Source organism: Hydra viridissima, unplaced genomic scaffold (assembly GCF_058129835.1).
Source record: "Hydra viridissima isolate aposymbiotic clone 2 unplaced genomic scaffold, HvirCarnegie_v1 scaffold_17, whole genome shotgun sequence".
Taxonomy (NCBI): Eukaryota; Metazoa; Cnidaria; class Hydrozoa; order Anthoathecata; family Hydridae; genus Hydra; species Hydra viridissima.
In genome coordinates this window covers 332,501-359,871 of record NW_028324316.1, presented here as the reverse complement: position 1 = coordinate 359,871, position 27,371 = coordinate 332,501, and the positions used below count along the sequence as shown (strand labels likewise).

Below are 27,371 nucleotides of genomic sequence, written 5' to 3'. Positions count from 1 at the left end.
ATCCAGCTCTTCTTAAGGTTATTCTAATAGTTTCAGGATCCACTTTTAAATTTTAATCATTTTGCAGCACTGCAGCAAGTTTTGGAGCACTTATTTTGGGATTCTGGATGACTCTTCTTAGAATAGCTCGCCAATGCAATACATCAATCTTATTTGGATGCCTTGTACGTGGTTTATCAGCAATGTTTTTGATGGTTTGGTATTTCTTGATAAAGGACTGCACAGTTGAACATGGTTTTTTACTATTTCTCCTATATTTCACTGTGATTTTCCCTCCTTCCATAGTCTAACAATAAGTGACCGAATTTCCTCTGCAACTCTCATTTTTAATAATTATTCTGACAAAAATTAAAAATATAAAAGATTCATATAAAGAAAAAATAATACAAAAATATTACTAAATCTATATATATAAAAATGTTACTATATATATAAAAATGTTACTAAATCTATATTATAGCTTTTATATACTTGGAGAATTGTATAAACATGTTAACAAATATGGGTAAAAGATGAATATATATATATATATATATATATATATATATATATATATATATATATATATATATATATATATATATATATATATATATGCCTTAACATAAAAAGTCTTCAACTTTATAATTGTAATTCAGTTACGGAAAGAGCATGAACGTTCAACGGCGTTACAGATTTAACAATATCAATATTTTTTACCTGTGAAAATGATAAAAATGTTGAAGCGGTTTTTAATGATGATATTTGAGGGATATTTTTGGAAAACTATCCGGTATAAATGAACAAGAAAATTTGTAAAGGGAGATTTATTGGAGAGATCACTACTATCATTTTGTCGATATGATAATAGTTATCTCTCCAAAAAATTTATTTATTTTGCGAGAAAGCTAAAATGCTGGCCAGTTTTAAAAGCCTTATTATAATCTATTTTTCTATGCCCTTAATATATTTAGTGTCCCTCCTTAATTTTTAAATAATAAAAACATTTATACATAAAACCTTAAAAAAAGACTACTTATAAATTTTCCTTTTCAAAGAATCTCTTCTTCCTAAATGGGTGTCTCCCAGGGTAAATGCGTCTTCTCCTTACAACTATGTTTAGGCTATTTCTAAATTGGTTTAAGAAAGAAACCCGAGAACCCCACCCAAACTATCTCCCTGACAAAAAATTCCCCTGGAAAAAATCCGCCCCTCCCCTAAAAAAAAGAAAAAAAACAAAAAAAAAAAACAAACTTTTGTTTAAATTAAAAGATTGCCTCCTCCCGCTCCCCCCAAGTCCTAACCGTCAGTTGCTGTGTGTACTTTTTTTTGCATGTTACCCCTAACAATCAGTCGATATATATGTACACTCCGCTGCATTAATTCCAAAAAAATCAGTCGATAAAACAAAAATAAAAAAGCAACAAGTAAATTTAAAAATTTACACATTAAAAGCGGTATCAGGAAAAAAGTTGATACAATGATAAAATGACAGTAAAGCGAATCTAAATATATAAAAAAAAACTATTTAGGCATTTTTCCTGGGAGGTTTTTTCAGGAGAATATTTTTTTGATACCGTCTGAATTCTATACGTTCCGTCATTGAAAATTTTTAAAAAGATAACTGTTCCAGCCTAAGACTAGTAATATATTTCCACGTTGGCCTTCCAGTTTTCCAATCCGAATTTTAACGAATATTCGCCAGTTCATATTACCCCCCGTATCTTCATTCGTTAGACGTCATTTATTTGGAAATAGTTAAAAACAACTCTTTACGTTGAGTAAGAAAATTTTAAAGCGTTTGAATATTACTATGAAAAGAATAGTGAAGAGAGACCTCGCCCATTTAATATATCTGCAGAATTATTAAAAACAACAACAACAACAAAAAATAGCACCTTTTTCTTTTAAAGCCAGATTTTTCAATAGCTAGCTAAACAAGCTACGATCTCTTAATTCTCTATTTAACCGTTAGGGCTCTATTTAACCGCTTAACTTAAGCGGTTAACTTAAGCGGTTAAATAGAGCCCTTAAGCCTTAAGGGCTCTATTTAACTGCTTCAGTACTGTTTTTCTTCTAGTTAAGTCATCCTTTCATCGTTTCTCGTCATTGTTTCTCCTATTTTAGTCATCTTTTCATACTAGCACTTCACCAATTAAACAAAATATTAAAACATCCTCTATTAACTATATTATAATTTTTTCCTTTAACTATTAACTATATCAAGTTCTTAGTTTTCGTATGATTTATTATAGTTAGTAAATGTTTGAGTACAAACACAGAACTAACATTAAATTTCGAGTACTGACACAGAACTTAAAATAAGGATGATTGTATTTGGATTACAATTGTTAGTTATAGCTTTCATATACTTGGAGAATTTTTGTGAGGAGATTTTTTTAAGTTTAGATAACTTGTTCTTAATTCAGTGTGATCATGATGATTTCCTAATTGTAATCGTTTGTGGGTAAATCAATTTTTAATTATGACAGTTGTAACAATTTTAATTGAAATTACGTTACATAACTGATTCAAGTTACTATTCTTAAATCATTCCTTCAACTTCAAATATCAAAATTTTTTCACATGTTCTACTTTTTCTTTAATTATGTTACAAACTGATCGTTTAATTACCTTATGTTCCATAAGTCCAACTACTCTGTGTGAGACTTCAAAACCATTTAAATGATTGAGGAAACTAATTAAATTACTATCAGGGTCTTTACAAACATTTAGCTGAAGATTCATTTTCAAGAAAGTTCATTAACGCATTTTGGACAAATTTGGCCGACGAAAGTGTTGGAAAATTTCTAGTAGAAAGAAGTTTAGTTGCTTCAAAGAATGGCGCAAGATTATAGTGTAAAATTTCTAGGAACTTCCAATCTTCTGATAACAGATTTAATTTCTTGAGTTTACTAACTTGTTTTTCTGTTAACCCATTGATAGTACCAGGATCTATAGGAATTTTATTATAAACATTTTTAGCTTTAATTATCTTACTAATCATTAAAAAAAGTTGAGTTCCAACGTACATGAAAATCTGATGATAAGTTATTTATTTTTAGCCCCTCTTTCTAAACCTCATCAAAAACAAATGATTGCAATATTGAAGACCTTTTAACGAGAGCTAAAGTTTTTCTTAACCTAAATAAAATGATGGATGAAAAGTTAAATAATTGATTAACAGTTTCATCTGTTGATGCTTCTTCCTCCTCGCTACTTTTATCATCATCCGAGCTCACATTTTCCGCGTCATAAGTGCACGCATTTTCTACTTGATTGTTTACATCGTGCATTTCAAGGTGTTCGTCCGACGATATGTTTTCATTAGACTCGATATCGCTTTCATTGTAGTTATTGTAATAAATAAGATCCTCGTCGATATCTGATGTGCCATCTAATAGGTTCTGTGATGGTTCGGCCCAAAACTTTATTTCATGATTTAAAACGAGATTTAAGTTATGACAAAAGCATGAAAGCCGTAAAGCTATAGATTTTATCGCCTTTTAAATGTCTTCAGCGTTGTCTGTTGTTATTGAAATAACTTGAGTATCAATTTCAAGTTTAGTAATTTCTTTTTGCACGAATTCTGTAAGTCTACTACTTAATTGTCTTCCGTAAAATCTACGAAAGCAAACTATACTTGATTTGTATTTAAACTTCTTTGTTAAATAATGCGCTGTTATGCAAAGCCAATAGGATCCAACCCTATTTTTCCACAAATCAGTTGCTAGAGCAATATGGGTAACTGACTTAAGTTTAGCTCTAAGATCGTTCTTGTATTGATAGTATTGCTTTCTCAATCGCTTTGCTATTGTCTTTCGATGAGGTGGCTTGTAAAGCCGGGCAAGAATGTTTAGAAGGCGTTGCATACCAGATTTATGAAAATCATTAAAAGGACGGCCATCTTGAATAATGCAATTTATTACGGCTTCATCCACTTCATCTTTGTTCTGCATCCCAACTAATTTATCTGTGATAATAGCTGATCGTTATGAAACTTTATTATTACGTTTATAAAATTCTTGTCGTTAAAGTTAATTGATGTAAGTTATGAGTCAAGTCATACGCTATTTTTGTAGTTGTCGTATTTACATTTTATGACTTGACTAATAACTTAGTCAAGTCGTACGCTATTTTTGTACATAATTACGCCCTCGAGAATTTTTTGTTTCTGTATAAAAGTTGTAAAAGAATTGAATAAAAAACAGTAGAAAATAAAAGTAAACAAAGCTGTTGTATTTACAAGCTATTTCGGCAGTATGGCATCCATGGCAAAAATGATTGGAAAATTTGATGGATCTGGAGATGTTGTAGTGTGGTTGAAAAAGATCAAGCTGGTGGGAGAGCTGCAAAAGTTGGGCGATCTTTCATTAATCATTCCGTTGTTTCTTGAAGGCAGTGCGTTCGCATTATATGAGCAACTTGGGGAGAGCCAAAAAACTTCCGCTAAGGATATTGAAAAAGCCCTACTAGATGCATTTGCAGTTGATGGTTTCCAAGCTTACGAGCAGTTCAGAGATCGGAGATGGAATGACGGTGAATCTGTCGATGTGTATTTGGCCAGTTTGCGTCAACTTATGAATTTGGCCGATATTGAAAGCGAAGAATTATTGCTAAGAGCGTTCATAACTGGATTGCCGGGTGAAATTTCGAAGCAGCTACGAGCACAAGTGAAAATATTTGGGATCAGTTTACAGGATGCATTAAACCATGCAAGAGTACTCATGACGGAAAAAACAAAAGAAGAGTATGTTTCAACAACTATCTCTGAGTTCCATAAAAATGTTAAGAAACCATCCACTACTGATGTTATCTGCTACAACTGTGGCAAATCTGGACATGTTGCTCGAATCTGTTTTTCGAAGAAACAAAATGTCAGTGATGGGATAAAATGTTTCAGGTGTGGAAAATCTGGACACGTTGAAGAATGTGTTCGCAATTGTTGCCAATGTAATTCAATTGATCCAGCACCAGTAAAATGGGAAAATGGAGTGCTAGATGTACCAGACACATGGTATAGAATTGCTTGTGATGTGACTCACTATAAAGGGTCGCCATATTTAACAATGATTGACTGTGGACCAAGTCGGTTTGCAGTTTGGAGAAAGTTGCCGTGCGAAGATACCAAAAGTGTAGTAAATCAATTGGAATCCGTATTTAGGGAGCATGGCCCACCGCAAGAACTGTTGATGGATAATGGAGCGGTGTTTAAATCCAAAGAATTTTCAAACATATGTGAAAAATGGTGAGTAAAAAGGAAGTATAGATGCGCATATAGACCTTCAGGGAATGGGATAGTGGAGCGTAACCACCGCACAGTAAAACGAACAGCTGCGAGGGCACAAATATGTCCGTTACTAGCGGTATTTTGGTACAATGCAACACCAACGGTGGGAACAAATGAGAAATCTGCACCTGCTTCTCAGAAAAATATGTACGTCTGGCGTCTACCAATTCAAGAGGAGAAAAACACTGAAACTCAGGAAAGATTACAACGAGTTATGGAAACTTATGGAATTGGAGAAAAAGTTTACGTTCGCCCTCGAGAATTTTTTGTTTCTGTATAAAAGTTGTAAAAGAATTGAATAAAAAACAGTAGAAAATAAAAGTAAACAAAGTTGTTGTATTTACATTATCTTGAACAAGTAATTTTTTTTGAGAATTGTAAAGGTACTCAGATTTTTTATGAACATGGAAAATATGTTTTCGCAGATTTGGTTCAGGTCCACACACAAGGTTTCCATTCTCCGGGCACATCAAACATACTTATTTGTGTTGGCAAATGAAAATAGGGTCTTAATAGGCAATGCTTTTATTTTACGGACTGATTTTATAACTTGATCATCGTCGGTATCAGAGTTCGAACCTACAGCACAAACAATAGTTTATAAAAATATATTTCAAGTATCAACGCAAATTAAAGACTGATACAAATACATGACTGTACGACAAGTAGTTATTCTGGGTCATTTACTTTCTTTGACCTTTCTATTTTCATTCGCAAGTTTATCTTGATATTTAAATAAAATTTACAAACATACCAGAATATGTAATATTGTCACCAGATAGGCGTCTTGCTTCAACAGTTGGCGTGTTTGTTTCAGATAAAGACAAAAATTTCTGGCGAAGTATGTTAATAAAGTTTTGCGTTCCAAATAAAGGTCTTTTGACCTTTCTGCGAAAACATATTTTCCATGTTCATTATCGCAATCGTCTTCTTTGGTCGAGAAAGAAAACATGTTACGAAGCAGTCTTCTCAGGCTTATGAACGTATACTTTATTGAAAAGATATCTCCAAAACAAAAGTTACAAACTTTGCTGGCATGTTTCTTTGATCCGAGAACTAACGAGTGTCTTAAAGAAAAAGAATATCAGGAAGCAGAAAGTAAACTGTTAAAAACATTTTTGAATACAATGCTCCGACAATATCCTCGAAGGTCAACGTTTATAAACACTTGTTAGCAAAATGACCAAAACCAGCCGAGAAGTGGTTAGTTATAAAATATTATGTTTTTAAATTTAAATATATTTAAACTTATTTAAATAATTTTTTAAAGTACTTTTATAAAAAGGTTTGCTTATTGACAAATATTATTACTCATTTTCATTTTTAGAAGAGACAGATTCAGTAGTTCGATTCGAACTTCAAGATTCACCTGAACAATCTGTGAACCACAAAATAGGATTTGCTAAACTTGCAACATTGTGCGGTGTCAATCTAAGCATAGAAAAAACACAATCAAAGCGAAATATAAAAGAAGAGTTATCTTTTTAATTATTCTTTAAAACAAAAAAATTGGAAGTTTGATGAACTTTGGTACAAATATGAAAAAGATATTCCAATATTAGCCTCATAAGCAAGAGTGGTTTGTACTTCGCCTGCTACTTCGGTAGGGCCCTAACCCTAACCCTAACCCTAACCCTAACCCTAACCAGAATCCTCATTCAGTGTTGCTAACTTTATTCATCGAAAAGAAAGATGTAACATGAGCTCAAGAAACTTATGTTACTCAATGCTATTTAAAGAGAAGATTTTGTTAAACTAACTTTAAAACTTGATATTTCATGTAACTCAGAACGAAAATAATTTGCTTATATAGTTTGTATTTTATATTTTTTATATTTCACTTATGTAGTTTGCATTTTATATTTTTATATTATGATGATGTGGAAGAAATTTTATACATTTTATTATGAAATATCTCTTTTAAAAATGCCAATGCGGGGTTCGGCGATTTGAGAAACCAAAAAAATTGTGCGATTACTTTAACACATTAACTTTTTTTTTTTTTTAACATATTGTTTATGTAGTTCCTAAACATTTTAGCATTTGAAAACAGGGCCGTGGTTAGGGTTAGGCTCCCCCACACCCCAGCGATTTATGAGGGTGTTTTTTTAATATAAATAGCTTTTCTTTTTTTAAGTTGTACCTAATAAGTGATATTTTTTGAAGATTTATTTGGCCATAAAACTACGGTTTATAAAATACGTTTCAAATGGAACTCAGTGATATGGTTAATTGCTGCCTTTTTCTTGCTTCAGCTATTGATTTTGTTTGTATAATTTTACATTGTTTATGTTCTTAAACAAAAGCAATCAAATCTTATTTGACTTTTAATTTGCTTTAAAAGTGTCAAAACTTTAGTTGTAATTTGTTTTAAAACACTGATTAGTTTTTTGTTTTTGTTTCAGACTTTTCATATAATTAGAATAAATTGGTCTGCATTTTACAATCATTTTCTAAATTTCGAATTAATATTCAGCGCGGTTAAACGAATTATGAAATATGTTTAGGGACGTTAGAGTTGATTAACAGGTTTAATTGAATTTTTTCCAATAACTAAAGTTTTCACAAAAACTGAATATTTTATTTCCTAAATAGAATTTATTTTTTGCGACAGAATTGCTTACTGTCATTATGAGATTTTCACTCTCCGCATAAAAATATACTTTTTGGAAAAATTTGTTTTGCACTAATTAATCTTTAAATTGCTTAATAATGCAAAAACAAACGTTGGACTTTTTTCCATTTTCTCTGGTGACAGAAAGCGAAAATTTGCGCCCATCCCCCTTCCCTTAGGCGGCCGACGCCAGTTAAGAAGTGGAAACCACTGAAGGCAACCTTTTCATCTTTTTGCATACTTCTGACGGCAACCGCCAGAGTTTTTCACCTTTTTGTTGGCGCCAGCCTCCAAAAAAAATTTCCAGCAGTGGCCCCCAATCGGAAGGCCGAAGCCACTGTAGGTAGAGGCAAAAACATTCTGCCCGTAAAAATATTTTGGGAGGCGGATGGCAATTCTTTGCACCTCCGAAAAGAGTTCGTGTTTCGTCATAATCTTACTTTGCCGCCAGAAGGGATTATTAACACTGATGCGTTATATCACCATAAAAAATAATGTTTGATCAAAAAGCGCAATATAAAGGAAATTTTCGAAAAAGTGCGCTCCGTCGGAAAAGTGACGTAGTCAAGGATTGGCATGGATAGGAAGCAACCCACCATGTTTATAAAACTTGCCCCCAATTTACTAAACCCCTCCACAAAAACGGTCCGCATACATGCAGAATAATTCCTAACATTATAACCCAGAAGTACCCAGAAGCAGGCAATTCTCCTTAATACGCTGTTTTTCTTACCAATCAGTATGTTAAAACAACATAAAATGACTTTGTTACTTGATAAAAGTAAATAAAATAACTTACTTTTTACTTACTTACTAAGTAAAGTATAGTATTTCAATGATAAAAATTTACATTTACTTGTAATGGTAACTAGTTTTTTTTTCAAATAGTTTTTATGTAAGTTGCCTATATTAATTTTTGTTACTTTTACGCATAAAAGTAATTTCATATTACGATGCAGTATTCACTTTTTAAAGTAAATATGACTTTTTTAAAACCTTATACTTACGTGAGTTCACTTTCAAAAATAATTTACTTTTACATGTAAAAAGTAAATTACATTTCGATACAAACTATTTGTATAAGTATAAATCTAAATTACTTTTTAAAGTAAATTACTTTCACGCGGCTTACCTTTAAAAGTAATTTACAAAAAGTAAATAACTCTTTTATGTAAACTACTTTTACTTGCAATAAAAAAATAACGCATTTTTAATAAGTTTTTAATAAGTTACGCATTTTTAAAATTAACTTTATGTAAGTAATTTTATATGTAATATAAGGTTATTTTTTTAAAAAAAGAATTAATTTAAAATGTAAATATATTTCATAATTTAATCTAAGTTATGTAAAGTAATTTTTTTTTAAAAGTAATTTTTTTTTTACATCAAAATAATTAAAAGTGCCATCCATAATGCTTTAATTTGTTTTTTACTTATTATTAATGTTTTTAATTTATTCAAACTTAAATTTAAACCTAAAACTCAAGAAAAGAATAAAATCAAATTAAAAAGCGAAAAGTTTTTAATTACAAAAAAAAAAATATTTCACTTTGAAGCGCTCAACTCGCAAAAATATTTCACTTTGAAGCGCTCAACTCGCAAAAGGTGAAAGATTGGTATATTGAAATGGAGAAGCATTTGACAGAATTTTTAATATCTGTTCTGCATATTACATATATGTTTGGTACAGTGTGGGTATGTCAAAAAATATTTTTTATGAGCTTCTTATTCTTAAATGTTTTGCTAATGTTTTCATACACTATGCACCTATGCAATTTAAACATTGTTTAAATACTAATTAGTTGATTGAATTTTATGTTTTCAGAGAATACCACGCAAGTACATTAGAAAAAGAATAAGATGCATGTTGTCAGAGGAGAAAGTATGTTTTGCAATTTATATGGTAACAAAAGACAAGAAATCTATCAGAGAAAGGCTAAAATCAATAACATACCTGTTAACATAACAGAATTAAAAGTTACAAAGATCCCTCGAAATTAGAAGAGATAAATAAGAAGTACGCATTTAGTTCTAAATACACAAACCAGTAAATAATTACAACTTAGCAAGAAGACCTCCTAGTTGCATATTTAATTAAAAGTAGTGTGATCCAATATTTTCTTGCTTACAAACAACAAGTTCGAAAATTGTCCCTGCGACTATAGTTGGAGTCTTGGCTTTGAAATTGACAAATCTTGGTTAGTTAATTAACTTGCTGGAGTAGACTGGATGAAAGGATTCATGAGAAGGTATCCATCAATTAGTTTATTCAACTTGAAAATATAAGTCTTTGATGAGCAACAAGCTTAAATCCAAATACTTTTAAAATTATAAAATGCATTGCGAAAACATAAAACACCCAACCGAATTTTTAATACAGATGAAACGGGAGCATCAATTGTATTGCAAACTCCTCATTTAGTTGCTCCTAAGGTAATAAAGCAGGTTCGACAAGCTGTATCTGCAGAATGAAGAGAAATGATCACATTTTGTGCAACAGTTTGAACAACTGGCAACACAACCCCACCAGTGTTTATAGTTCCTTGAGTTCGTTTTAAAAAAGATTTTTAAAAGGTGCACCAGAGGGCGTAGCTTAGGATTAACAAACCCTTTTGGTTGGATAAATAAAGTTTGTTTCATTGAAGCTTTGAAGCAAACTCCAGAATCACATTAACTGTATAAAGGATAGTCGAATGTTAATTTTACTAGACAATCATGAGTCCACTGCTCTTCTTGAACCAATTATGTTTTGCAGAGAGGACGAAATTGTATTTGTAACATACCAAACGCACTACACATATCGACTACAACCTCTTGTTGTAGGATTATACAGTGGCTTTCAAAAATATAGGTCACTTAGATTTTTTAGCGATAACTTAAATTATTTCCATGCATTTTTAAAAAAATAAAACAAAAGAAGAGAGATTTTTTTATTTTTATTTGGAATACATTGTTTAGCCAAAATAAAAAATTATATCGTTTTGGTACTAAAATCAATTAAAAAAGAAAGTCAGGTCAAAAAAATTATAATAAAAAAAATGTATTTTGCATAACCACCACGAGCTTTTATGAATACGTTTTGGTATAGATTCAATCAGACGCGTACATAATTCCATTGGAATTTCGTTCTAAATATTTTCCAGTGCAAGTTTCAATTGCGCAACACATTTTTCACATTTATAATAAGTTCTTGTCCATCCACGACCAAAATATTCGATGGGGCTCAGATCTGGTGATCGTGTTGGCTAGAATAGAAGAGAATAATGTTGCCTTTGAAACCATTCTTTCACAAAGTTGGAAGTATGTGCTGTTGCGCCGTCCAGTTAAAAAAATCTAGATTTTATGCGTTCTAAAAAAATGATCTAGCATAATGATCTAGGTAAAAGCTTCTTTTTCAAGGTCTCTTTGCATTTATGAAGTTAATTCTCCTTGTAAAAATATTTTGAAATCCTATCCTCTTTTGAGAAATACATCCCCGAATATCTATCGAGCCGCAACCGCCTTGTGCTCTTGGTACACAAAATCTTTCCTTATATCCCTGCTAGCACACAACGTTGAAAAAACGTTGAAATAACGTTGATCGACGTTGATCAACGTTGTTACAACGTTGTTTCAACGTTGTTTCAACGTTGTGTGCTTGCTGGGATTTCTCTGAAGCTAATCTTTTAACGATAAAACTTGAATTAACTACCTCAAAATATTTATTATACCACTCACTAAAATTGAGCTTTGACCAAACTTCCACTGACCAGTGAAGTTACACCATTTACATCTTTTTATTCTATCTGTCACCCTTAAAAGCAGTTTTCTGACAGCAACATAACAACCAATACTTTTTTGTTAAAACATTTTTAAAATGTGCTTTAACTAGCACTAACGTAACAAGCCTTGTTACTGAACTCAGCTGACAGTTCTCTGTAGCTAATTTTACGATCTTTCCTTACCCTTTGATACAATAATCCTTTGATCCCTAGAATTATGTTTTGACGGCCTGTTAACTTTTGGTGAATCTTTTACGTCATTTAAAAGTAAAAATGATCTTACTATTTGTCGTTGACTTTTTTTGTTATCTTTGGATAGACCGACTATTTTCCATTTACATCTGTAGAACACGATGAATTTTAGCACCCTTTAACTGTTAATTACTCAAAAAATAATTAAAAGATTTTTCTGATTTTTTTGTAAGAAAAAAGGGAAACTGAAGAAGGTTAGCTGTATTAATACTGATAACAATTTTTAACATGTTAGTCTCATTTAGATTATGTTATTCCTGGAAAAAAATTCAGAGGTTCTGATTTTATACCTCTTCTTATTCCAAAAGCAATTGGGAAGGACATGCAAGGTTTGGAAAACAGCTTCAACTGCAGCAATCAATTTTCTTGATTGTATTAAGTATTGCTTATAATTTCTTTCGGGTTGAAATAAGTAAACAAATATTTCAAAACTTTTAGAAAATCTTCAAAATCCTTTCTTGTCGCAAATTGATCGGTATTGTAATCTTCAGTTGGATCTTTTTTTTTTGTAGTGATATATATATATATATATATATATATATATATATATATATATATATATATATATATATATATATATATATATATATATATATATATATATATATATATACAGTTGTGGACAAAATAATAATAGTGGCTAGTAAAACAATGGTTTGTGATAATAATTTTATGTAAATTTAAATTAATAAATTTAGGCATAACAGTAATACAAACACTGAATATGGGAGTAAAAAATGTTGGTAACACTGTTCAAATTACTTTAGGGAAGTCCCGAATTTTATATACGAGCATATCTAGATTTTTAGGTTAAAATAGCATATCTGTTGTTTCCTATCAATTTATTTATATTAGCTTTTTGTTTATTTGTTTTTAGTAGGACTAATTAAAGGTAAGATTAATTTTTGTGTTAATTTAATGAAATATATAAAATAATCCTATAAATTTATTTTATAAATAGAAATTATGGGTCGTGCAAAGCATTGTAGTGCAGAAAAGAGACAACTAATTATTAAATTAAAACAAGAAGGGAAAACATACAAATTTGTTCAAGAGACATTAAGTTGTTCTCCTATGATGATTAGAAATGCTCTAAAATGGAAAAATGTAGGCGAAACAAGGGGCCGAAAACAAAAAACGACTGAACATAAAGACAGATTGATAAAACGTGCTGCTGTTGCCGATCCTTTTGTAACTTCCCGCCATATTAAAGAAGATTCAAATTTAAGTGTTTCTTCGAGAACAGTACGTAGGCGGTTAGTACAAAGTAAGTTAGTTGCCAGAAGCCCAAGAAAAGTTCCCCTTTTGAAAAAAAGGCATGTGGTAACAAGATTACATTTTGCAAAAATGCATGCAGATTGGCCTGTTTCAAAATGGGGTAATATTTTGTGGTCTGATGAAAGCAAAATTGTTTTATTTGGGTCAAGTGGACGCAGGATGTATGTAAGGAGGCCACCTAACTCTGCATACAAACCGCAATACACCATAAAAACTGTAAAACATGGCGGAGCAAAAATAAATATTTGGAGTTGTTTTTCTTATTATGGCGTAGGGCCAATCTATAAGATTGATGGTATTATGGTCCAAGGACCAAGACATATACCTTCAAATATTACAAAATATTATGTTGCCCTATGCAGAAGAAGATATGCCCCTAAAATGGGTTTGTATGCAGGACAACGATTCAAAGCATACCAGTCGCAGGTTAAAAAGTTGGTTCATCGAGAATAGGGTTGCAGTTATGGATTAGCCTGCATAGTCACCAGATCTCAATCTGATCGAAAACCTTTGGACGGATGTAAAAGAGGCAGTTTATAGTAGTGATCGACCGAAACCGAAATTTGAGCCGAAACCGAAAGTACCGAAATTTCGGTTCAGTAAAGCCGAAGCCGAAACTGAAATTTCGGCCGAAGCCGAAACCGAAACCGAAGTTTGAAAAAAAATGTTAAAAATCCCTGAACCTTATATGATCACCAAGTTAAAGCAAAAAAAACTATTTTACATATACCTAAGCAATCACCATGTAACATAATTTGATTAAAACTATAATATGTCAAAAAAAAAAAAAAAAAGTGGAATATGTCAAGACATTTTAATAATTAAAGTTAACAATTGAAATATTTTCTCTGCAGAATAAAATTGTTTCCATGTTTTCTGGCAAAAGTCTGTTTCTTTCATTTGAAAGAATGTCTCCAGCAGTTGAAAACAATCTTTCAACTTCGTTAGATGTTGGTGGAGGTGTAAGGAATCTCTTTGCTACTTTAGCCAAACCAAACTTTGCTTTTAATGTTGTTTTTTCTTCATACTCTTTCCAAAACTCTAAACAGCATGAAGATGTTGGGCTTTCTAAGTACTCGTTTAAAACTTCCTTTGCCAATTTGGAAGTTGGATTTTTGGACTTTGTATTTTGTGACTCTGCAATGATATTTTGCATCATTGAAGAAAACCCAGTGCTCTCAATAGACGTAGTTTTCATCACAGAAGTAGTTTCATTTTGGCTCAAAATGGAACTGTCTAATTCCAAAAAAACTTGTTTTTTATCAGCTTGAAAGGCTACTTGGGATCTAAAGAAGTGGTGCTTGAATCTGGGATCAAGAAGTGTTGCTATTCCAAAATGATCAATGGTTTCTATGTCCAAAAAACGTTCCTCCATTGCTTTCTTTAGAGCATTTTTCATGCCAATTACTTCTTCGTCATCAGAAGGAGCTTCAAATGACTTCAGGATAGTTGTCACAATTGGAATACATGCACTAATGCAAGCATCCTTTCCAGAGAGCGATTTGGTGGCTTCTTCGAAAATCGCTAAGATATTTACCAGTTTTTCACACAGGTTCCAATCCTGTACAGTGAACTCAATGCCGCTGGAAGGATGGATTAGCAGTGTGGTAGTAATTTCTGATTTCAAGTACAGAATTCTTTCAAGCATGTAATATGTTGAATTCCAGCGTGTTGGGACATCATTTTTGAGCCCGAGCCGGTCAAAATTGTTCATTTGAACCTCTTGTTGTTTGTAAAGCTCAGCAAAGAAGGAGTTTGAAAAAGAAGCATGAGTGCAAAGCTTTCGACATTTTTCTATCAAGTTTACAGCACTCTGGAGTGAAAAAATTTCTTTTTTAATCACTAGTTGAAGTGAATGATTTAGACACCCAGCAGACTTGTAAACACACTGTGGTTCTTAAAAGCTGCTTTTTATATTTGCAGCATTGTCTCTTAAGCAGACTGTGACTTTGTCCTTTAGCTCCCACTCTTTCACAACATTCTCGAGTCTTTGAAAAATATTTGAAGTAGTATGTTTTTCATCAAACTTGGAACATGACAGACAGAATTTGATCCGCTTCCATTTGTCTGAAATGAAGTGTGCCATCATGCCCAAGTACTCATGATGAAAAAATGACCAAGCGTCCAGAGAGATGGAAACAGTTTCAGCATTTTTTTCGTTAAGCACAACTTTCGTTGCAAGCTTAATCTTTTCATAGGCTGGATTGAGCATGCTTCGGTAGTATTTCTCGCTTCCAATGTCAAAGTGTGGTGTAAAAAGTGCATGATGGCGTAAAAATCCTGGATTATTCACAATTGACCAAGGCTGTAAGTCGAGAATAATCATTTCAAATATAGATCTATGAAACTTCAGGCCTTCTTCGGAGTTTGAATCAATTTTTGAGATATTGTCCCCCCAGCGAGGCACTGTAAATTTCAACATTTCAGTCCTCTGCCGTTTTGATCTGATGTCAAATAAGGGTATTGTTCATTTTTTAATTGTAAGAAGCTCAAGTTGATCTGAAGTTGGTATATTTTCAGTATTGTCGGTAGTTGTGAGTATTGCTTTTTCAGTTTGGAGATTTTTTAGAGCAAGCTGTGGGTGCCGACTTCTTAAATGTGATGAAAGTCCGCTAAGGGATTGAAGTTTTGGATTGTGCAATCCACGAGATATTTTCAAATGGCAGATATTGCAAGTTGCATATTTGAAATCACTGGCTGTTACGGTAAAATGATTCCACAAATAGCTTTTCTTTCGATTATTTTCCATTGTAAAATTTAGCACTGAGAAACTTTTGATGAAATTATTGATTTTGGTTACTTAACTTAAATGTTAACTTATTTAAAGAATGATTTGAGAATAGTAACTTGAATCAATTATGTAACGTGATTTCAATTAAAAATTCTACAATTGTTATATTTAAAAATTAATTTACTAACAAACGATTGAAATTAGGAAATCGTCATGATCCGACTCTAAATTTAAAAAAAGTTACCTAGACTTTTTAAAAAAAATCTTATAAATGTTTCGGTTCATTTCGGTTGTGGTTTGAACCGAAATTTCGGCCGAAACAGGAAAAGTAAAAAACTGTTGAAGCAAAAATTTCGGTTTCGGCTTCGGCCGAAACTTCGGCCGAAGCCGAAAGTTTCCGTTCACTAGTTTATAGTCAAAAACCAAAAAATCAGCAGGAGTTATGGCAAGTTGTCCATAATGCTTGGAACAACATTCCTTTAGAACGTTGTCAAAATTTGATTAACTCAATGCCGAAAAGATGCAAAGCTGTGATAAAAAACCGGGGGCATGCGATTAAATATTAATTTTTTACTATTGTTTAATTAAATTTATATCATTTTTTTGTTTATGAAATAAATTATTTGCAATATAACATTAAATAAATTAATACTACTATTATTATGTCCAACCTGTTTTTTACTCATATAATTATTATAAATAAAAGCAAAAATTTTAAATTTTCTACTAATTAGTTTATCATCTCACACCTATTTAATTAATAAACCAGTATTACAATTTCATTTTAAGTAACTGTTTAAAGATAATAATATTAATTCGTTAATTTTAATCACACTACTATTATTTTGTCCATAACTGTATATATATGGGCAATTCCATTTTTAACTTACGTTACACGCGCAACAACTTTATCAAATATTTGTATATTTAAACTTTAAATTAAATTTTTAGCTGGTTTTTATGAAAGCTGTCAGTCTAAAGAATAAAACAAGCTAAAAAGTTTTGAGTCTGGCCAAAAGAGGGCAAATTTAAATTTGCTTCGTGATAGATTTTCTAGAGTTATGTAACAAAACACTTATTTTCCGAAGCGCATGAGCAACTTAAAAAATTACATTTGGTATGTCAACTTTATTAATTTTTATTGAGTTATTCAAATAAGAAAATGTTACAGTTACTCGAATATTTTACTTACGCTTATAATTTTTATGTGCCGGTGTCGTACAAATTTATTTCCCCCATAAATTTATTTCCGAGTCGCTAAGTATGCAAACACTGTTTCGAACAGTGAAAAACGAGGGCTATGATGCTGGTGGGGCACATCAAGGAATAGTAAGAACACAAATTAAAATTAAAGCTTTATACTATTGGATGTCAATTACATCTGATGTGGAAGCATGGCTTAAGTACATGTTTATTACTTGTTTTTTACGTAGGTTACCTGTTTATTTTTCTAATAATATCAAGAAAATAAACATGTAACCTACATTAATAATATACACTTTAAATTTTATAAATTATATTTTTCTTATTAAATAATAGATAGTCTATATTATAGATCAAGACATGTAAACAATCCCACTGAGAAAAATGAGCTCTTCAAAGAGCTCTTCAAAGAGCTCTTTTTATAGCAATTACTGTTAAAAGAGCTCTTTGAAGAGCTCATTTTTCTCAGTGGGATGTCAGTCATTTGAAAAAATAAAAACAATTGCACCACAACTACACCCAATTCAGGTTTCTGAAAGATGGGCAGTTTTAGGACTTGATCTAATTGGTCCATTTACAGAAACATTAAATGGCAATAAATATGTTTTAACAATAACAGATTTATTTACAAAATGGATTGTTGCTAGGGCATTGCCTGAAAAATCTGCTGTTGCTTTAGCTACTGTTTTGGTTAACACTTTTCATATGTATGGTCCACCAAAAAAAGTAATCAGTGATCAAGGAAGAGAATTTGTAAATAAGGTAAATGCTAAAAGGTTTTCTAAAACTTTCATCTTCTTTGTGGTAGTTAAATTCTTTTATTATTTTTAATTTTTTTTGTTATACAGCTTAATCATAAAATTTTTCAATTAATGGGTATTAAACATTCTGTGACATCAGCATACCATCCTCAAAGTAATGATCAAGATGAACGTACAATTCAATCTTTTAAGCGTGCTTTAAGCAAGTATACTAGTAATGAGATGAATGACTGGGATAGGTTTGATAGTCTTTATAATTTTAACTCATTTTCTCTTAAATGTACAATTTCATTTATTATTATTTTCTTTTTTGATGATTTATATTAGTTACACATCTGCAATTGCTTATGGACTGAACATATCATGCCAGAAATCTACAAAGATGACTCCATTTTATCTTATGTATTTAAGACAACCTCCAGGTATTGAAGTGATAAATGTTCAGAATGAGACTGATGATAGTTTAACTAGTAGTTTTTCTGAAAAAATGTATGACTTTGCAGTAGAAAAGCTAGTTAATGATTGTAAAGCTGTAGAGAAAAAGTTAGAGAAAGTATAAAAGTTGCTCAAGAAAAGCAGTGCAAGCAACACATGAAAAAAGTTTCAAAAAAAAGGTGTAAAGATGTTTACATTTATAGCTAATGATCAAGTGATGAAGTTAAATGCTAGAAAGTGTGGTCGCAAAGGTGAGCCTTTATCTAAGGAGTGGTGGGGACCATATATTCTTACTGCTTTAAATGTGAAAGGTCAATGCACTTTAAAAAACCTTAAGGGTGAAATTTTAAAGACAAAAGTAAATGTTTCTCAGCTTAAACCTTATTATCCATGTCAAGACATAGAAACTAATATTCAACATCAAAAAGCAACTCGTTTAGATTTGTCATTCAGTAGTTACCCAGAAACAAATTTAGTCCAAAAGACTAGATCTAGTCAAACAATGTTATTACAAAATCAGTCAGATATTAAAAACATTGACCATATTCATTCTTATTCACCCAAAAATAGCATTACAGTTAGTTTATCTGTGTTTGAGAGTATTTTGAATCAAAACATGTTAACAGATATTGAAATTAATGCTGCTTAAGCAATATTAAGAAATTAATTTCCTGCTATTCAAGGTATGCAAGACACTTTATTAGGAACTAATCTTATGTTCAGCAAACAGTCACAGGAGATGCTACAAATTTTGCATGACGGATCTCTTCACTGGCTATTGGTTAGCACCCATGGTTGCAGTGATAGAGCTATTAAAATTTATGACTCAATGAAGAAACAAATGCCAACTTTGCATGTACAAAACCAAATTGTTTCAATTATATTGTTTTATAAAAATACAGTTATGTGTCTATAACAACCATGTCAGCAACAAATTGGAGGAATTGACTGTGGTTTATTTGCAATTGCATTTGCAGTAGATATTTGTATGGGAGAAAATGTTGCATCCATTTCGTACAATCAATCTGCGATGTGCCAGCATTTGCATAATTGCTTTAAAGCGAAGTATTTTACATCATTTCCAAGATCATATTTGGAAAAGACAGTTCATAAATGTGAAAGTAGTTCTACAATTTTTAATGTTTGTTAATGTGGATTGTCTGATAATATGTAGATTGTTGTGTAGATTGTCTAATAAAAGATTATAAGTTCAGTATAGATTAAAAAGTTATGCAGTTTAATAGCTGTAAAAATTATTTTCATGTTTCTTGTGAATCAGTGGCAGAAGCTTAAAAAATTAGTGCATGGAAATGTCTGTTTTGTATTATTTAATAATTAACTTTTAATATAGCTTCAGATTATTTTAGTTTTCTACTAATTAGACAAGATGCTGGTGTTTAGTAATTTTAATAAATCAGTGTAGCCTGAACGTATGGCACCTGGCATCCCCTAATACATAGTCTATGAATGGATCTATACTTTTTCATTATCATTTTTATATATCTTTTTTTTTTTTGTTTCAGGTATTAATGTGAGGATTTGTCAAATCAAACATTAAGGGATCGACTTATATTAATGTTTTAATGGTAAAATGTGTTATGCATCAGGAATTAAGTTATTTTGATTTATTTTTACCATAGGGCATACCAGATGTATTTTATTTTGTTTATTGTTGCAAGGTTTTATCAGAGCATGCTGAAAGTTAGACTTTTGCTTCTGTGGATATTGATGCCTTCAGAAGACAAGATTAAACCTGTTTGAAGAATCTACATTTTCTATCTATGATGTCAATGCTGTATGGTAAATACAAAAGATGCGTCTTGTTTGGATTAGGCAGTCACAATCATAACGAAAAAGGCTTTTTTCATAGCCACAATTCTGTTAAAAACATTATTAAGCATATGGGAAAAAAAGTATTAGTGAAAAATTTTAGTGAAAAAATTTCAATTTACCTTTTGTACTAAACCTTTTTCAGTTACCTGCTGGATTAGCAGATTCGATGACAATGAGAGTCAAGAAATATGATTGATAGGGTGTTAATATATGAACTTTGATTTATATTTATGGTAGGTGAACGAAGTGAATTACTTGATTTATATTTCATGAATCAGGCACCAGACCTAGAAGATTTTAATGACACGCTCGTTCAATACTTTTTGTTCTTTTTTTTTTAGGGGGATAGAAAAGGCAGCAGTGGCCGTAAAAAAGAAATCCACACTGTCAGTTTTGTAGATTTTGTTATGTAAAATATGTTTTGTTAGTTTAAATTTTTTGGAAAAAAGCTCTTGTATTATAATTGTGTATTCACTTATGTTTTTTGAACGTTAAAGTCACAAAAAGCTCAAAAATATTTGTGATTACTAAATTTCGCTCAAATCATAACAAACATCTTTTGAACGTTTAAAAGAAATTCTGAACGTCTTTTGAACGTTCAAAGACGTCGTTTCCGGACCAAATGTCAGCTGGGATATCAGGATCAACTTTATACGCATATGGAACTTAATCACCCAAAGAGGACATCGTTGAGCGTCTTTACTTGCATGCGTTTAGAACGCGTCCAAAACGTTAATTATACGTTTTTTGTACGTTCCCGTGCTGGCTAAGTTGTAATACTAGCCTTTTTGTCGATCCGGTCATATAATAATACATTTCAGATAAGTTAAATTGTTATTGATTTATTTTCTTATAATCCGTGTTAAAGGCTGCTCAGAGCTGGTAAAGTTTAATATTATGAGAATATTTCAAAGGCACGGTTAAAAGTACTCAAACGCTCCGACTAAGTAATTCCAATTCGGCTCCTTTTGGCAGTATTGGTACAATAAATTTAAGAAAATATAGAAAAAATTGAAATACCAGTAAAAAAAGTAAACAAAATCAGCCCCAAAAATCTATGGGCTCAGGTATTTTGCGCTCCCCCTCTAGATCTCCTTATATATTTGAGTGACTAGTTTACTATTGAGTTAAAAAATTCTGCTATAAAATTACCTTCTTTACCTCGCAAATAAATAAAAAAATAATTTTTTTTTTCTGCAAATTTTTTTCCGCTACGGAAATAAATTTATATCAGGAAACAATTTTATGCGCAAGCCGCATAATTTTATTTCCTTAGTAACTGAAATTTGCGCCACGGAAATAAATTTATGGGGGAAATAAATTTGTACGACACCGGCTTAATATTTTAAAATGCTGCTAACTATATACTCTGTCCTGCTGAATAAACTGGAGGGGGTGGGGGTCTTAATAAACGGGAGGGTCGGAAATTTTTCTAAAATCTAATAAACTTTAATAATAACGTTTAATAAAATGGGAGGGTCAAAGTTTTAAAAAGCTTAAAATATTTTTATTGGTTGGTTGTTTATATTTTCATCTACTATTGAGAGAAATTTTTTCTCAAAGTAAAAAGATAAGAAAATATTTTATATTGCTTCAAAATTATTAAACGGGGGGGGGGGGGGGGGGGGGGGAGGGTGCTGAAATATGCGACATACTTTTGATGAGAGAGGGGTGCATGTATATCTGATCGTTTGTGACAGGAGGCAGGGGTTAAAATTGACAAATACTGGGTGACATACTTTATGGACGCACCATTTACAAACCATTTGTTTTAGGAAAACAAAAATATAAAGTGAATAAGAATATAATTTAAAATAAAAATGGTTACATCCTTTTATTTGTTTTAAATACTAAATACGTCACGGTGAAGTTTTTTCCGCTGTGATCTGGCTCTTACCGACATAAAAGTAGTGGGATTTAGAGATATCTTTCACTTTTTTGGCTTGCTGGATAATTTGAGATAGTTTGAGTGCACAATTGCGCGCTGACTTTTCTTCCTCTGACAAATATAGAACTTTGACATTTATGTCTTGAATGGCATTCACAAAATCATTAGCTGATTGGATTTCAATTTTTCCAGACTTTACTCTGTTGGTTACCAAACGCTTTACAGTAGCCCCAACGCCATCGACAACTCCTTTGCCGTGCATTGCTGCAAAAAAATGCCAAAAAATTATTCTGTGAAATTTCTTTTCAAAGTGCATTATTGCGCTCATCACGACTTTATTTTTAAACTGCGATGTAGCATTATCGCTAAAAATGTGAATTTCTTGGGTTTTAAATGAAATAAACTCCAATAACTTATCCAAATTTGCAATTAAGGAGGTCTTTGTGTGATCCAGAGAGTCAGATGCAATGGTGCAAGTTTTAAGATTTTTTTGCCAGCTGCAGTTAAAAGAGAAATTTGATTTTGGCCATAGTGTGCTGCTTGAGGCTCATTCTGACTAAAACACTTAAAATTTTCTGCATAGTCAACCTGAATAGTAGCAACATTCAATGATGGATTCATGGATTTAGTAATGCTTAGTTTAAAACATTTAGATTGGTTACCCTTGATATTGGCATGAGTTGTGAATTTTTCTCTCATACTCATAATGTGAGCAATCAATTCTTTACCACTTCCAAACTTTTTAACTTTTTCGATTACAGCGTAATGCTTTTCATTTGGTTTCTGCCATTGGTACCAACTTGTTTCAAAGTTAAGGGGTTCAATGGTGTCCAGGAATTGCTGGAAAAACTTTAGATCTTTGCATTTGTTGCATTTGTTGTAGAAACAATTATTTAATGAGTCCTTACAAACAAAATTTTGAGACATATCTTACCCAATTTTAATGTTAGACAACAGTAAACGATCACCTTTCACCAAGGAATCCAAAGCAAATCGCATATTTTTGTGGTAGGTACAAACGCATACATTATGAGGCAAATTTGCGATAGATCGAACGTTTACTGGTCGTAGTTCACAAAACCTGCTTAATCCAATCTTGATATCTAAGTGATCATGTTTAAAAAGCTGGTACGCTTCTTTCATGGTTAAAAGAAGGTAACGAGCTTGGATCTTAATCTTCTTTCCATTTTCAATTACTGATACAAAGTCTCGAACATTTGGAGACAGTCGACTAATGTCATCTTCGCAGTAGAACCTTTTTACTTTTATTTCTACTTCAGTTAAAGCTGGATTATTCACGCTATTTAATTCAGCAATGTGGCTAGGACTTCGTAACGTTGTGCGGGATCTTCGGGCAATGATTTTTGGAATTTCTTGAGCAATTTCCCTTTTGTTTGAACACTCATAACGGTAGAAAAATTAACTGTTTTTGCAGAATCTTTCTTTTTGATTCGATACTTTCGAACTCTTTCCTTTATTTTTTCTCTTTCTTTCATTTTTTTTTCCGGATCTTGTTTTATTCGTTGACGATGAGCTTTTTGGTGATCAGCATTCATATAGTTTTTCCGTTCGAAATCACGCTGGCGATAAGCAGCTTGATAAGTTTTAACTCTCTGTTTAGAACTTTTAGCCATTTTAAAATGCAAAGCAAATTTTGCTAAGTTTTGCTTGAATAACTTTTAATTAATCAAAACTTATTGACGTATAAAGAATAAAAAAAAAACCTTCAGGGAATTGCGATATAAAATAGTTTTCGTCTTTATAAACAACTGTAACTTTAAAAATTTTTTATTTATTTCAAACCCCTTGGGAGTTGCGATGAAAAACGTTTCTTTTATGTTAAAAAACTTGACGAAAAAAGCGCTAAAACATTTGTAAATAAATGTAGTTTTAACTTACGTTACACAAATTCAAAATGAAAATGTACCTTAACTAAGCATCGTTATTCAAAAATCTTAATACATAAATATAAGATTTAATATTCTTTCACATATAATATTACAAAATTTAAGTTTTCAAATTAAATTTTAGAAAAAAAACAAAACTTGATCATGTTTTTGTTAACTTAAGTTAGATGATAATTGCAAAAGTTATTTTATTATTTTTTTGAAATATATTTATTTTTTAAAGAAAAAAATCTGACCAACAAGAAATTGAACATTTTAGCTCCATTATAACTTTAAAATATTTCGGAATATAGAAAAAAAATCATGGGTCAAATAACATTTTACAGTGGTACTCTTTTAACATGCATCAATGAGAAAAACCGTAACTTTCGGAACCATAAAAATGGTTTAAATACATTTATTTTAGAACTAAAGGTATATTTTAGATAAACTTTTTGTGTCTACATCAATATTCATTTGTTAAAAACTGACAAAACAGAGTTTATATATATATATATATATATACCAACTTTTTTTTTTAATTTGCATGCTATATATAGAAGATGCAGCTATTTGCAGAACTGAATATGGATACTATATATAGAGAATATTAATACTCAAGTAATCATATCTTTTGAAACTGGAAATATGTTTAAGACCAGGTAAATTGTTTAATGTGTTATGAGAGAATTGGGTACAATTGAAAATATTAAAATGTTCCACTGTCAAACTGCTATTTCTCGTTGACTTTTTGTGTTGACGCTTGAATAGACTTTAATTTATGTTGGTTAAAATGAGTACAAATTTTTGAGATTTTCGTAGAATTAATAAAGTTTAAATTAAGTGCTCTTCTAATTTTGACAATGTGACAATAAACATGACTAGTGTTCGGCACAAATTCAAATAGTTTGATCAAATATGCGTCAAATGTTTGAAATGGCCAAATTCAAATCTTCCTATTTTGAATTTAGATCAAATTCAAATCTTTCCAAGATTTGATGTATATTTGAACGTTATTTAACTTATTTCATTTATTAATTTTAGTTATCTGAATCTATAAATTTTATTCATATTGCAGCATTTGTTACTATTTCTCACACATTACAGCTTCTTTTATTCTTTTTAATCCAACCAAGACTTCAAGCACTGGCAAGCTTGAATGGTATCTGCAGAGAGAAGATTTCTTTTGTCAGTAATAAGATTTTTTCCTAATGAGAAGAGCCTTTCTGATAATACAGATGTAGCAGGAATGGCCAGGTAATCTCTGGCCATTCTGGATAGGTTTGGATATTTGTCAGATCGAGATTTCCACCAAAGTAATATGTTGCTATTATTGCCGCCATCTATCTTACTTGTATCATTACAATAGTTTTCAAACTCATTACATGGGTTTGATGAAACACGCGATTTGAACGGGGTATATTTTGAAACGTTTTGAATGCTTGTAGCAGTTGTACCATTGCTTGGGGCATAATTGATTTGATATTCACAATTGACTGTGTCTATAATCTTTGTATACGACTCGCTGTTTGCGCCCTTATCATTTTTGTAATATTCAATACCAAATCTTGGGTCCAGGACAGTGCAGATAGTAAAGCAGTCACTGGTCAAATTATAATATTTTGACATTTTTGCGAGCGCTGCAACTGTAGAGCGGTGTAGATTATCTTCAGGGTTGGTTTTTGTGGTCATCCATTCAGTAATGTGATCCAAAAGAATATTGAAGAGAGGAACCACCAAAGACAATGTGGAATATGAATCACCACTAATGAGCTGGGTAAATTCCTTGAATGGTTCGAGATACAAAACAATTGTTTCAAACCTGTTCCAAACATCTGCTGAAATTGATAGACAACAGTCTGGATTGTTTGCAGTTGAGTCAAAATCGCAAAAATACGCAATGAAACCAACTTTTAATTCCATTGCTCGTTTAAGCATATCAGCTGTTGAGTTCCATCTTGTAGGGACATCGTTTTTTTTTCAAACGCAAAAATTGAGAACAAAGTGAATATTTGAAAATCAAATCCAAATCCTCCAGATATTTGTCAAATCAAATTCAAATCTATCCCCTCAAAGAACAGTTCAAATTCAAATCTTTAAAGGTTTGACGTATATTTGATTTTGCCGAACACTAAACATGACAATAAATAGTTAATAGGGTTGTTTTAATTTACCATTTAATTATTCAGAAAGGATAAATAGGACCGATAAGTGTAATATATCATTAGAAAGGTGGGCGAATTCTAACCTCACTTTATATGTACAGTTGTAACTCACATTAAAATGCATTTATAGATAATCTTACGAAATTTTTATTTGGTTTATAGATGTAAAAGATCTAAGGATTCTAACGTTCATCTTAATTGATTATCCATCTTGTGAGACGGTTTGTATTTGAAGTCGTAGAGATTGTAAAGTTTTAACATGCATGTTTAAGCTGTCTTTCGCATACGGAAATGTAACATGGTAGAAAAATGAATTAATTTTAAACACAAAACCATGGTGATGTCCTTTTAGCAAAAACTCTCACCCAAGAGATTTTAATAGTAAAAATTAGAAATGCAACGTTTTTGACTAAAGTCAAAAAAGTCAATATTGTATTACAACATACATAGTTTCTGATTTTGTTAAAAATAAATACATCTACAACGCTACGCACATTAGCTAAAGCATTACATGAAAATCATTCGCAAACGTAATAAACGAAAAATAATCACTGAGAAATCAATTATTTGCACATATTTATAAGATTAAAAATATCATTTTTGTAAAAAAAACAAAAACTACTGTCTTTTCCATGACCAGAGTGCCGAAGCAACAGATGCTGCAGCTGACGTCATTAAACCAGAAGCTGATACAGAATCATTCTCATCCTTGTCGCTGTCATCACCACCGCCACCTCGTAGTTATCACCGTTACTAAAAAAATCTTATTCTGGAACTAACTAGCCGAGATCCTGTGAAGATAAACAAAGTTTTATATTGTTTAACAAAAGCTCCGGATGAAGATCAGCTATCGGAATGCGCTAAAAGAAGTAACATAATAGAAGTATATTTGTTGAAGAAATAATGGAAATTAGTGAATAATCTTCTTTATATTTATAGAAAATTATAAATTAAAAAACTTGATTTCTACATCTTAAACTTTTTTCTTTACAAAACATTTTTAGAGTTACCTGAGAAAAGCATAATTGCAAAACGTTTTGAGAGAGAAGTTTTTTGAGCCTGTTGACAGTTTCATATAAATGAAGTCGTGAAACTGGCAATAGACTGAAATTACTTGGAAAAAATAAAAGAATAAAAGAAAAATATATAGAAAAAAAACGAAATAAAATAAAGAAATAAAATTTCATCAAAAAAAATTTTAAACATTACTTAGTATTATATTTTCTCTCATTAACTCATTTGCACATTTTGCAAAGATTCAAATGTGTAACAAATAAATACTCTAATGTGTAATA

The 27,371-nt window shown here is 31.2% G+C and overlaps 1 protein-coding gene and 1 pseudogene across 2 annotated transcripts; one reads left to right on the top strand and one right to left on the bottom strand.

The window, feature by feature from the left end:
- Positions 1-6,219: 6,219 nt before the first annotated feature.
- LOC149876900 (uncharacterized) lies at positions 6,220-7,150 on the top strand (annotated as a pseudogene). Its single transcript, XR_016448432.1, has 2 exons — positions 6,220-6,472; positions 6,597-7,150. The product of XR_016448432.1 is annotated as an uncharacterized LOC149876900 (transcript).
- Positions 7,151-13,894: 6,744 nt separating this feature from the next.
- On the bottom strand, positions 13,895-14,888 carry LOC149876899 (zinc finger BED domain-containing protein 4-like). Its single transcript, XM_090074792.1, has 2 exons — positions 14,104-14,888; positions 13,895-13,904 (listed from the first exon to the last, which is right to left on the bottom strand). The coding sequence occupies exons 1-2, from the start codon at positions 14,886-14,888 to the stop codon at positions 13,895-13,897; spliced, it is 795 nt and encodes a 264-aa protein (XP_089930918.1).
- Positions 14,889-27,371: the final 12,483 nt, after the last annotated feature.